The sequence below is a fragment of the Vanacampus margaritifer genome, chromosome 5 (assembly GCF_051991255.1).
Source record: "Vanacampus margaritifer isolate UIUO_Vmar chromosome 5, RoL_Vmar_1.0, whole genome shotgun sequence".
Taxonomy (NCBI): domain Eukaryota; kingdom Metazoa; phylum Chordata; class Actinopteri; order Syngnathiformes; family Syngnathidae; genus Vanacampus; species Vanacampus margaritifer.
The window spans coordinates 31300245-31313351 of record NC_135436.1 but is presented as its reverse complement, the minus strand read 5'-3'; the positions used below and the strand labels follow the sequence as shown (position 1 = coordinate 31313351).

Sequence of the window (13107 nt, the reverse complement as noted above, 5' to 3'; positions counted from 1 at the left end):
GACAAGTGTTTCAACAGGATCAGTTTGACCTTGAGATGTGTCTGACTTGGCCATTGGGCAAAGCAAAACGCGAAGACCACGAGTAAGTTTGTGTGTCTCCTTTGTCACTATCCTGCCAAACTGCTTCACAAGTCCGGGGGCCTCATTTGCCACCAAGCCAAGTCGACACGTTGACGTCATCACTGGACACGGGACGGCTCAACGAACCATGAAGACAGACGGGGACGCGCGGATGTGTCCTCTTGCTGTTGATGTCAAATGCAAACGGGAAAATAAGAATAAGGGTCCAGCTTCAGGTTGGAAACATTTTTCAAGGACACATCTTGAGGACTTTGGTCAACCTTTATTGAAAATGAAAAAAATCTATATACAAGCACAAAGGACATGACACCAAGTCAAACATGTCCTCAAAGTGTCCGTGCAGGTGAAAGAAAGACTTTGATTGGTCAAGGTCGCCACCCCTCCCACACGCTCGGCCATTGCACGTGCTGAATTGGACGGTGGCCATTTGCGTTCAAACATTCGTCTTGTCTGAAATGTGCACGTGCGTCGCGCGTGCTTGAGCTACCGCTGAGTCACCGGGGGGCGTGGCTTGGCTTGCGCGGTCCCTTCAATCAAGACAAAAGGCGGGAAGGTCAGCGTCAAGTATTCATTGCGGCAAAGTTATTTTCCTTCACTAAAACTAACAATTTCGTTAAGCAAATAAAAACGACAATTAACTGAAACGACGTTTTATGTTTACAAAACGAACTAAAATGAACTATAATTAGAGAAAAAAAAATCTCCTTGGTTTTAGTCTTTTGTCCTTCATTTAATGCCTGAGCCTTCGGGGATGCTTTAAAATGTGATTTGAAGTCGATTTATTTTGATATTAACCAGGATAAGGACATTTGAAAGTGTGTCACGCATAAGTGACGTCATCTAGCAGCAGCCAATAGAAAAGCACTTTCAGATGACGTTGCTCCCTGGTGGTTTTTAAAAATAGCGCACAAGAAATACACTTTTTTTTTTTTTTAACTAACTAAGCATTTATGAAATAACTAAAACGAGCAGAAGCACCCTGAAAACTACTTCAAGCGAACTCAAAATAAAATCAAATGAAAAATTCCCAAACTGTAATAAGCCTGGACTTGGACTTGGCGTGTCCCGCCAAAATAACGTCTCAAATGTTCCCAACTCATCAAAGGCGGCTTCAATCGCTTCAAGGTGCGAGCGTGGACACGCCTCAAGCGAAAGCGTGGAGGCGGCTGGAAGACGACGCTGACCTGAGGCGCCGGCGGAAGCGGGACAGGAAGTTCCTGCAGACGCTGAGTCGCGGGTGCAGGTGCGAGTCGCGCCACTCCAAATTCCCTGCAAAGCAAACGCGCTCACAAAGAGGACGAGGATGATGAAGATGAGGAAGATGAAGACCATGCGCACCTTCACTGGAAACGGAGTGCGTCGCCTCCTGCTGGTCCGCAAGTGAACTTGCCGCAGAAGTGCCCCGACTCACAGAGTCCGCGTCTGGGGGGGGGCGGGACCCAAAACAAAAACAAAAACAAAACCATGAGCCGTCCGTGCCGTCGGCAAGACGCGTCGTGTTCATTCATTGGCTGCTCACAAGAATTTGTTCTTTCTTGAAGGTCACCTGAAGGACGCGTTGACGGACATTTTTTTGTGATGCCTCGAACAAACATGCGCTCGTTGTGAGCACGCGAGCTCTCGCACGCCACAACAACGACAACGACGGCGACAAACCCACCGTCATCGACATCGTCGAAACTTCCGGCCGAGCAGGCCGAGTCCGGGCTGGGCTGATAGCTGCTGCGGAGCTCCGCCCCCTGCTCTGCACTCTCCAGCCGGCGGAAGCAAGATGGCTGACGTGCCGCTTGGACGGCAAATGCGCTGAAAAGCATCGCCTGCTCATGTGACATCTTAAAACACGCAAGCGCTTTTCACAATGGCAACTTTTTTGTGCATGTTTGTTGTCATGGCGGCCATCTTTGCCGAGTGATGTGGAATTGTTTCATATCGGAGCGCTTGCCACTCAAGTCAACAAATGCATTTTTAACGGCTAAATAGAAGTGCGAAAGAAAAGAAATGAGAATGAATTCATTTATGAACGCAGCTGTCGTTTTTTGGAGGCATTCTGAAGAACGCACTCAAGTGGCAACGTAAGACGGCTGCCACCCGTAAGACGGCTGCCACCCGTAAAAGATGGCTGCCACCCGTAAGACGGCTGCCACCCGTAAGACGGCTGCCACCCGTAAAAGACGGCTGCCACCCGTAAGACGGCTGCCACCCGTAAGACGGCTGCCACCCGTAAAAGACGGCTGCCACCCGTAAAAGACGGCTGCCACCCGTAAAAGACGGCTGCCACCCGTAAAAGACGGCTGCCACCCGTAAAAGACGGCTGCCACCCGTAAAAGACGGCTGCCACCCGTAAGACGGCTGCCACCCGTAAGACGGCTGCCACCCGTAAGACGGCTGCCACCCGTAAAAGATGGCTGCCACCCGTAAAACGGCTGCCACCCGTAAAAGATGGCTGCCACCCGTAAGACGGCTGCCACCCGTAAGACGGCTGCCAACCGTAAGACGGCTGCCACCCGTAAGACGGCTGCCACCCGTAAAAGACGGCTGCCACCCGTAAAAGATGGCTGCCACCCGTAAGACGGCTGCCACCCGTAAGACGGCTGCCACCCGTAAGACGGCTGCCACCCGTAAAAGATGGCTGCCACCCGTAAAACGGCTGCCACCCGTAAAAGATGGCTGCCACCCGTAAGACGGCTGCCACCCGTAAGACGGCTGCCAACCGTAAGACGGCTGCCACCCGTAAGACGGCTGCCACCCGTAAAAGACGGCTGCCACCCGTAAAAGATGGCTGCCACCCGTAAGACGGCTGCCACCCGTAAGACGGCTGCCACCCGTAAGACGGCTGCCACCCGTAAGATGGCTGCCACCCGTAAGACGGCTGCCACCCGTAAGACGGCTGCCACCCGTAAAAGACGGCTGCCACCCGTAAGACGGCTGCCACCCGTAAGACGGCTGCCACCCGTAAGACGGCTGCCACCCGTAAGACGGCTGCCACCCGTAAGACGGCTGCCACCCGTAAAAGACGGCTGCCAGCCGTAAAAGACGGCTGCCACCCGTAAGACGGCTGCCACCCGTAAGACGGCTGCCACCCGTAAGACGGCTGCCACTGGCTTTCACTGGGAGGGGCCAGTTGTGATGCTGCATTGGAGGGAGGCGCCAAGCGGGATCGTCCCGGTTGGCGCCTCAAAGCGCTCTGGGCAAATGCAAACACTCAAGATGGCCGCCAGCGACCTGAGCCGTTTGCTGGCGCGTGACGTTCGCAAGCTGAGCGAGATCTTCCGCTCTTGTCGTTCGCAGTCGGCAGAAATCCGACAAAAAACAAAAGCGACGGCTTTTCCTGCCGAGTCCACAAACGCAATGTTTATCCCAACGATGGCGTGAAGACGACATTTGGGAGGTGCCATCGCTCACCTGTCAAGAACGCAGGTGGCGTCGCTCTGATGGCGAAGGCCGGCGGGCGCGTCGTGGTGACGGCGGAGGACGCCGCTCCAGCTGCCGGCGCCAGCTGAGCCCGGACGCCGCGGCGCCAGATGAGCCCGGATGCTCCGTTCCGCCTCCTCGTCTTCCTCGTCTCTCAGCAGACGCTGCGGAATCAAGTCGTGGTCGTCCTCGTCGTCCTCGTGGTCGTCCTCGTGGTCGTCCTCGTGGTCGTCCTCGTCCTCGTCAGTCTTGCCGCTACTCGGAGAGGAGTCGAAGTTGATCAGCGGACTGTTTTCCAGCCAGCGATTCCGCACCGGCGCCGTCTGTGCGTCCGATTGGACGAATGAGGAGGTCGTCGGATCGCCCTGCTGCACACGCACACACTTTCAGAACCATTTGGACCGTGCAAGTCCATTTCTGTCAACTGACATCAAACAAGACGAAAGGCGACCGCCGGCATTTGACTGCTGCCAACGATTGGCTAATGCCTGGCGAGAAACGTTTTCCCGTTGTTGAAATGTTTCCAAGTGCGGCAGAATCCGGGTTGGCTTTTGCCACTTTTGGTTTTGCAGATCGCCAAATCCTGCTCAGCGTCGGCCATTAGCCTCCGATAGCATAGAAGCTAGCTGGCCGGCTAGCTGCGGAGACGCTTTCTTCTCATCTCAAGATGGCCGCCACCATGTGACATGTCGGCGGAAGCAAACTAGTCATGCCGGAGACGTTGAGGGTTCGACCCGCAGCCAGTTTTTCAGTCCCATGACGATTTTTGCTTCTTTTTGTTTTGTTTGACTGCAAACAAATATCGGCCCCAAATATTGATTATTGGCTCCCTTGACGATAAATAATCGCTATTGGACCTGAAATAACATCAGCAAGCGGCTAAAAATGAATTTTCTAAGCGGCTATTATGATAAACAAATCAACAGCAAACGCACACTGACCAGTTTTCGGAACCACGAGGGCATCTTGCCGTTGGTGCGTATCGGCGGAGGAGCTGCAAAAGCGGAAACAAGCGTGAGCAACGTCCACACGGGCGTCATCGGCGACGGCATCGGCATCGGCGTCACCTTCGGAGGCCGGTCTGGACGGCGTGCAGGGCGCCACCCGGGGAAGCCGACGGCTCGGCCCGACCAGGAAGGTTTCCCGCCTGAAAGGAGTCGGCCCCGCCCAGTGAGCGAGGGGAGCGCCAGACGGGGGCGAGCGCGAGGCCACGCTCACCTGATGCCGGCGACGGTCGTCAGGGCCGCCGCCGCCGCCGCCTTCTTCCTGGTCATGGTGGCCGTCATGCGGGGGTCCAGCCGCCACACAAACACGCAACTACACACAAAAGCGCACAAGAGGTGAGTCCGGCCCGGCGTCGGCCCGGCGTCGGCAACGGGGCTCACCTGTCTGCCGACGTGCTGATCAGGTGCCGGCAGTCCTCGCTGAACCTCAAGCACGTCACCAGCTCTGGAAAGCAAAACGGGATCGCTTGAGGAAACATATTCATTCCAAAAATAATAACCAAAAATATATAATTCAATCTTTTGAGCTCAGATGAAAAGTGCAAACTGGCAAAAGGAGCCGCATGACTGACTGGTGATTATATTTGATTGGCAGTTCGTGATTGGTGATGAATCCGCATCGTCAAGTTGATTGCAAAATCTTTTCTCTTTTCTCATCATCTCTTTACGAAGCAATTGGATAAAAAAAAAGGAAAAGAGAAAAGTTGGTACTTTTTCACATGACAGCTTTTTTCGATTTTTGCCATGAATTGAATCGGACTCACTTCCTGCTTTTCCCCACAAATGTCTAATTTGGAAAAAGGACCCCCCAAAAAATCGACAATGAACTCATTGACTGGCAGCCATTTTGACTGAAGCAACCCCCTTCGCTCTCGGCTGTTTGACCGGATTTGGACTGATTCTGCAAGGCCCGCACAATATTGTGTTGTATTGCTATCAAAACATGGAAGCTACCAAAAAAAAAAAAAAAAAGATTAGACGCTTTTCTTTCATCAGGAAAAACACACACACGTACATTTCTATCTGTTTCCGTTTGTAGCAATTAGCATCGGAATGTAGCCGACTTTCATCATCATTCACAAATCTGTGAAAGAGCCTTTTTGCAACGTAGCCCTGGTAGATCTCTTACACTCTGCTGCCACCTGCTGGCTGTTTTTGTACTAACTAGCCTTGCTTTAACTCAATAAAATACTTCCGTATGCTCTAGCATAAAAAAAAGAAGGATAAATACGTCTTTGGGACACTTAAAACATTGAAAATAGAACGTATTGATACCATTTTGGGAGCAAACGAGTTCATCGAGAAATCAGGAAAAAAAAAACTCTTGCCTCCATTTTCTCTAAGTTTTGATTTGCTTTTTGATGTTTCCGAGTGTGTGCAAACGTGTCGTTTGTGTGAAAATGTCTGTTGCGCCCCCAAAATGACTTGGAAGAATATTTTCAGGCTGAAATTGTGAGGATTCGTCCGAGATGAAAAATGGTGTCGCTTGAGCGAACGTCACGTTGAAGCAACGTTTGCTCACCCGAATGTCCCGCGAGGGTCGCCACGCGTTCCCCCGACCGGCAGTCCAAGACGCTCACGACCTTGTTGGAGCGGCTGGTGGCCACGTAGGAGCCCGACGGGTCCACGTGGACCTACGGCGGGAAGCACAGCGCCGCCGCCGCCGCCGTCAGCCAATCACATCAAAGTCAGAACAATCACAAGACAACAACAAGGAAGGAAGGAAGGACTTTGCCGGTCAAGCTTCCTTCCTTTTTTGTTTTAAAAGCCACCAAGCTTCGCCCGTCGATGACACTTTGCATTGCTTGTTAGCATTAAGCTAATGATAAGCTAATGATAAGCTAATGATAAGCTAATGATAAGCATTCAGACGCTCAACACTCGAATGTGCTGCATTTTGTCAACGGCTGTAAAAGAAGAACGAACGTTTTGTTTGATGTTCTCGACGCAAGCGAGCACGCGCGACCTCATTTTGGGGAAATCGTGCGAGCGAGCGCCAAGCAAAGCGCCGGCAAAAGTCTTTGTAGCACGCGGAGGACGTCAAATCGGTCTCCAAATCGAGTGCACACAAAGGCAGCCTCGCACCCTTGAATCTTGTGACCATCGACCGCTGCCTCCATTTTGCCACCAATTCATCGGATACGAGTTGGTTTTGCATTCATTGATTGTTTTTCAAAGTAAAAGCAGATATTTGCAAAAGCAACAATAATAATGATAATAATAATCAGTGTGCTTTCTTCGAGGACCAAAGTAGGATCATTCAAGTTGAAAGGTCGAAATGACGAGCATTTGGCCAATTTCAAGTTGGGCCGAAACGATGATTAAAATTGTCCAATTGTGTCGCCTGGAATAGCGATGTGGAAACGATTAGCGACCGACGCGGGTTCCGCCGAAACAAAGAAAGTTGAAAGTGTGTCGAACCTTCAGCAAAGAAAGTTGAAAGTGTGTCGAACCTTCAGCAAAGAAAGTTGAAAGTGTGTCGAACCTTCAGCAGAGCTCCTTCAGTGCTCGTCGAGTCTTTCAAACTTTTGCTCAGCTTTCCCGTCTCCACGTTGTAGAACCTGAACACATCGCAGAAAAGCGCCGTCATTGACCGCTGCAGTTTAGTAGCGAAAATCAGCAGCACCAAATTGCCTGATTGGACAAAAACATTTTGCTTCTTAGCTTTTGTGCAGTCTAAACAAAACAAGAACGCGATGTTGGAATGAATGTCGATCCGTTTTTGCGATCACTCGATGGAATCATTGAACGCACAAATCGTTTTTTTTAGAGCGGCAGACGTTGACGCGACACGTCAAAAGCAACGTGCGCGTGTGCGTGCGCGCCACACCTCACCGCACAATTCGGTCCCGACAGGCGACGGCCACGTGCGTCCCCGACGCGTCGCCGTCCATGTCGGACAGCGACGTCTTCTCCAAGGCTTGAGCCGTCCGGACAAAATGAGCGCCGCCGTCCGCCGCCGATGTCTGGATTGGAAAACAATTTGTTCAGAAAGAAAGAAATACGATAACAAGAATACGAAGGAGAATTCATAGAAGAAGAAGAAGAGGTGTTGTCCCCCGGCGGGAGGGGCCAGGGACGACCCGGGACACGCCGGAGAGACGTCTGGGAACCAACGCCTTCGGAGGAGCTGCTTGAAGTGGCTGGGGAGAGCAAGTCTCGGCCCCGCGACCCGCCCGGAGTGAATGGATGGCAATAAATAATACGTCATAATAAGAAAAGAAAGTCATTCATAATAATTCGTCATTTTAGTTCCAAACGGATCTCTGATCGGCTGTCAGATTTGTAAAAAAGAAAAAAAAGAAAAAAAGAAAAGCGGCCGCTGCCGATATTCATCCAATTGCCGAATAAGAACGATAATCGGTCCGTCCAAACCACAGCGAGAACACGCAAAGGTGAACGCACACGCACACACGTTGCCGTTTACCCGCCGGTAGAAGTAGACGCTCCTGTCGGCGCCGCAGCTGGCCAAGCGGACGCGCTCGCCGTCACCTGCAAAGAGCGCAGCCGACGTTGACGTGGCGCCGGACAAGCTCCTCCCCCCGAGCGGCGGAACGCACCTGCGAACTTGACGGCCAGCGGCGAGGCCGAGTGGTCGGCGAGCGTCTGCTCCAAAGCCACGTCGCCGTCCAGGTTGAAGATCCGAAGGAGGCGGTCCCTGCCGGCGCTGGCGAGCAGCCTCACGCCTGCCGCGCACACAAAATGGAGACGCTAAGGTTGGGGACGCCGTCATTCGGAACCAGCGCATTAGCTTGGATCAATCGCTTTGAAAGGCCAAGTTGGTCCAATTGGTGATCGATATTCCGTCCTCGTTTGTTGGCGCTCACCTGCGGAGGCGGGCGAGAACTCCAGAGCCAGAACCTCGCCGTCGTGAGCCGCCATCTTGACCAGCTCGTCCAGCGACTCCAAATCAAAGATCCTGCGCGAGACAAAACGTCACGTCGTGTCGCGGCGAGCGAGCGGCGGTCGTGAGCTCACCGCAGCGTTCCGCACGCGTCGCCGGTGGCCAGCCGCCGTCCGTCGGGACTGAGGGCCAGCGCTCGGACCCACGACTTGCCGTCGGCCTCCGCCTCGGCCCGCCCGCCGTCTCTCACGTGCAAAATCTTCAGCAGGTCCTGAACAACAAAAGTGGGTCACGCCAGGCCCGGCAGGACGCACAACGAGCCAGCGCGTTACCTTGCGGTCCGGGTCCGAGCCCACGCGCCACAGCCTGATGGTGTTGTCTGACGAGCAGGTGAGGAACCGGGACGGCGCCCGGGACGGCGCCCGGGACGGCGTCTGGGACGGCGTCTGGGACGGCGGCGGACACACCTGCAAGCGTGGCGTCATGGCAACGGCGCTACAAACGTGGTCGGCCGAGGCGGCGCCAGTACCTGAACGTTCCACACGGCGGCGCTGTGGTAGAGCGCCGAGTGGATGCGGGTCACCTTCGCCAGCCGCTCCACGTCCCAAACGTAAACGCTGTGGTCGGCGTACACGCAAGTCAGATGCTGACGCTTGGGGTCAAAGGTCAAGGCCGCCACGTCGGGGTAGCGCTGACCCAAACTGGGACTGGACGGCCTGAAAAAAAAAAAATCCATCACGTGGAAGCGCCGCCACTTCGGACCACCAAAAATGCCAAAAACAAAATCAATCAATAACAGAAATTCATTTGATTTGGACTTTTGCTTTTCAAACGACTTGAATTTTCTCAGTTTGTCTTGAAAAAAACGACTCGTTTTCAGTTGCCACTTTGTCGGAACGTGTCGAAGGTCGTTTATTCGAGCACTTTTCAGATTTGCAGAACGTTGACGACAGACAACAAAACAAAGATTTGAAAAGCAAAACGTTTGTTTTCGTTCCAAAGCAAAACGAAAGCCGGCAAAATGTCAAGAAAGACAATTTGAAATTCATTTCTTGTTTGCCGTCACATTTTTGGCAAAAAGCCCAACGCGACCGTCTTGCATACCTGGGCATGATAAGCTCCGCCCCCAGGCGGTGCGGGCGGGGCAGGGTGGCGACGTAACGCAGGTCGGCCGGCGCGAAGACGCGCACCAACCCGTCGGCGCAGCCGCAAAACACAAAGCGCTCGCTGAGCGCCAGGCAGAGCGCGCACGCGGCCTGCGGGAACAAAGCGTGAGCCAGCGGGATGACCACGCCCCCCCAAGCGCCCGCCCCCCAAGCGCCCGCCCACCTTGAGGGGCACCCAAGCATCCAGCCGCCGGCCGGCGTCGAAGCGGCACAGCAGCGCCGACTGCGTGACGGCGAAGGTGGCGGGTCCGCTTTGGCACGCCGCCCCGCTGAAGACGTCCTCGTGCCGCTCGCCAAGCACGGCCGAGCGGCCAATCAGAGGCACCGTCGCGCTGCTGCTCACCTGCTGGACACAAACGTCACCTCATCAGCGACGTGGGCACGCCACGCACGCCAACGTCAGCGGGAACGAACGCCAAGTACCCGCCGCTCCTCGGAGGCGTTCGGGTACCAGAACTTGAGGTGTCGTTTGCCGGCCGTGACAAAGTAGTCGCCGTCCCGCGAGAAGGAAATGGCCGACACGCTGCTGGAAACTTTGTTGGAGGCCACAATCGAACCTTTCTGCAAATGATAAAAGTCATTCATCTTTCATCCAAAACGTGCACGTGCGCGCTCACCTTCCAGTCCCACACGCACACGCTCGTGTCGTGCTGCGATCCGACGGAGACGACGTAAGCGCCGCTGGGGGAGACGGCCACGCAGGAAACGCCGCACGTGTGCTTCTGAACGCTGCCCACTTCCACGCACTCGTCCACCTGCCACACGCGCACGCACGGCAGGTGGCCGCTCTGACACACACGCACACACGCACGTTAGCAGCGCAGCTAGTTATGCTAACATCTTGCTTGGCTGAATTTCACACGGACGTTCGAGATGTTAGCATTAGCCGCGAGTCACGTTAGCATTGCTAACATGGGAAGTGGCGTGAAATCATTCACGGTTGAAGCAACAAATCGAATATCAAATGAATGGACAAACTTTTTGATTGAAACTTTGAGAGCAATCGTTTCGCTTCAACTAACAACTTCAATAATCTGCCGATTGTTTTTCAATGAATCCGATTTTCCAAACTTGTTCTCGATGAAAACAGCGGACGACGGTTCGGAAGGGACGAAATTCCTTCGAGTGGGACGGACGCGACGTGTGGACATTTTGGGGGGTTTTCTGGTGCGCTGAAGGTCTCAGCTGGAAAAGTGGAGATCATTAGCCCCGCCCCTCCCGCTGGGACGCTCAATTTGGGGGCTTGTTGTTGTTGGAAGTGATGAGAAGGAGCCGAGCAGATCTGCGCACACGCCCCCCAGATGATGTCACTTCCTGTTGGTGTGAGCGACGCCTCCAGAACGCCGTCACGCCGTCACTCGGTAGCGTGCCGGCGCCGGCGGCGGCGGGAGGGGATGGCGGGTCATCAGACCTTTTACAGCTCATCATTGACCTTCGGCCCGACAGAAACCCGCGTTTAGAGATTGCGCCGTTAGCGGAGGAGGACTTGGTTCTGACAGAGCCTCCAAAATCAGGTGGCTCGGACTCAGAGTGTGATGGGGACGTCGCTACTTCGTTTCAAGGGCTCGACTTCCACTTGAGTTAAATATACAGACGGACCGACCCGACCCGACCCGGCCCAGTAGCGCTTCTGACCGGGCCAACGCCCAAAAAGACTTCATGTTGGACCCTACAAGGACTCAAAGAACCGCTAGCTGCTGCCCTAAACCAACACACGGCGCTCGCTAATGTTAGCATAGCATGGCTGCTAACGTCCGTACCTCGCCGGTGACCAGATGTTTGCCGTCGCAGGAGAAGGCCAAAGCGCTGAAAGGTTTCCTGGAAGGGAAAAAAAAAAGTTTGGATGCTGAGCGCTGGACTGGGCCATCGAAAGGACGCACCTGGACGTGTTGATGATGTGGCGTTGGCGGTTGGTCTGCGGCTGGAGGAGCACCACCGCACACCTACGAACACACAAACGCTCAAGGTCCGAGTGGCGGCAGGCCGGGCTAGGCCACGAGCCCGGAGTTCGGATCCGACGCCAAAGCGCTGCTGCTGGCCGCGCTGATGCCCAGAACTTTGTCCAGTTGGACCTGAAACCGGACGGCGGCGGCACAATTTGCATCCTTCGCTCAACAAATGACTTTGTTACTTTATTTTTGTGCTTGGAAAGTTCTTCAATAGGAAAGGCGCAGGATCGACAAATCGAGCAGGAGACAATAGAAAAACCTGCCCTTGCTTGTGGTGCACCCCAGGGATCTGTGCTGGGGCCAGAGTGGATAGAAAGGATATCGTCATGTGTCACAATCGTTCAATGTGATCGTCTTGACAGCAAGTTTTAGTTTTCAACGCAAAGTTGCTGCATTTCAAGCTCGGCCTGTTTTTTTTAATGTTACTAAATTGTTTCAACGGTCTTTGTTATTGTACGACTACTTTTCACTCCATGTTACAGCACTTCAATGCAGCAAAGCTCGTTTGAAGGTGTTTTTATACATAAAGTGAAGTTGATTTTCTTCGCACAAGCAGCTCAGAGTTGTCAAGCTGCTCTTCTGCTTTGCAGCCTCGCGTCAGTTCATTATTGCTGTTGTGCGTCCCATTGCAGGTGGAAGACGTTTTTGACTTCTTATTTCTAGACGTGACGTTGACGGATGTTTGCTGTCGTTCTGACGCGAGCTTTATTGGCGTTCTGCAAATGATAAAAGTCATTCTTATCCTCGCTCGCTCGCAATGACTTTTCCTTCCATTTGAATGGCTTGCTAGCTAATATTGCTAAAGCTAACGGCAGCAGTCGGTCCACGTACCCGGCAGCTTCCCGAGGTCTTGTGGCGGTTCGTCTTCCCCGCCGTTGATATCCTCTTGGCGGCGTGGAGGGAACCGCCGCAGTCGGCGAGCTCTGCCATCGCGCCGTGAACACTTTTCACGAAAAGCGCTTGCTTAGCTTAGCTTAGCTTCATGCTAACAACGCCAAACTAAGTTTCCACCGGTTGGACACGCGAGCTCAGTGGAAAGTAACCCAGCGCATTTTTTTCAAACGCAGACACGCCCACCTGACCAATAGTCGACGACAATAAACCCGCCTCTCGCTTTACAACCAATAGCGACGGACAAGATTCGAAAACAACCAATGATATAATCGCTATCGGACAAGAGCCCGCCTTTTCCCCCAAACAGCCAACCAACGGACGTCTTATTTGGTCAACACACCAAGGGAAAAAAATGCTACTCGCTCCAGGTACATGTTTTACGTCAACTTAACTATACATCTACTAAAAACATATTTCTGGATCCAGATGATTTGATTGTGTGCGACCACCTTTTTTTTTAGTGCACGGACAATTGCGCCCCTGGCGGCTGATGCCAGAAGGCGGCCATCTTACGTTGCCATCGTACTGACAACTCAGAGAACCAGAGACGCGATCGTCAATCATCAAGTTGACATTTTGCAGACAATTTTGAAATTATAAGGATTATGCTGACGACGATGCTGAGGAAGAGGAAGAAGAAGACACGGACGCGAACTGACCTCCATTGACACGCCCACTTGAAAAGGGAACGAAACCTGAAACCGTCGCGGTCGCCACAACAAACTCAAGAAAAAGAGTTCAAGTCGAGCATTTGTTCG

General features: G+C 53.3%; 1 protein-coding gene across 1 annotated transcript; it reads right to left on the bottom strand.

Annotated features, from left to right (window-relative positions):
* Positions 1-323: 323 nt before the first annotated feature.
* Positions 324-12913, bottom strand: LOC144051734 (WD repeat-containing protein 62-like). The gene is made up of 27 exons (XM_077565104.1): positions 12863-12913; positions 12287-12378; positions 11387-11449; positions 11267-11324; positions 10124-10294; positions 9930-10067; positions 9670-9852; positions 9445-9596; positions 8870-9056; positions 8673-8807; positions 8475-8611; positions 8324-8415; positions 8057-8182; positions 7924-7988; positions 7332-7462; positions 6982-7057; positions 6019-6130; positions 4878-4941; positions 4711-4809; positions 4560-4639; positions 4434-4486; positions 3484-3860; positions 1742-1884; positions 1601-1627; positions 1420-1503; positions 1266-1350; positions 324-608 (listed from the first exon to the last, which is right to left on the bottom strand). The coding sequence occupies exons 1-27, from the start codon at positions 12911-12913 to the stop codon at positions 515-517; spliced, it is 3075 nt and encodes a 1024-aa protein (XP_077421230.1). The 3' UTR covers positions 324-514.
* Positions 12914-13107: the final 194 nt, after the last annotated feature.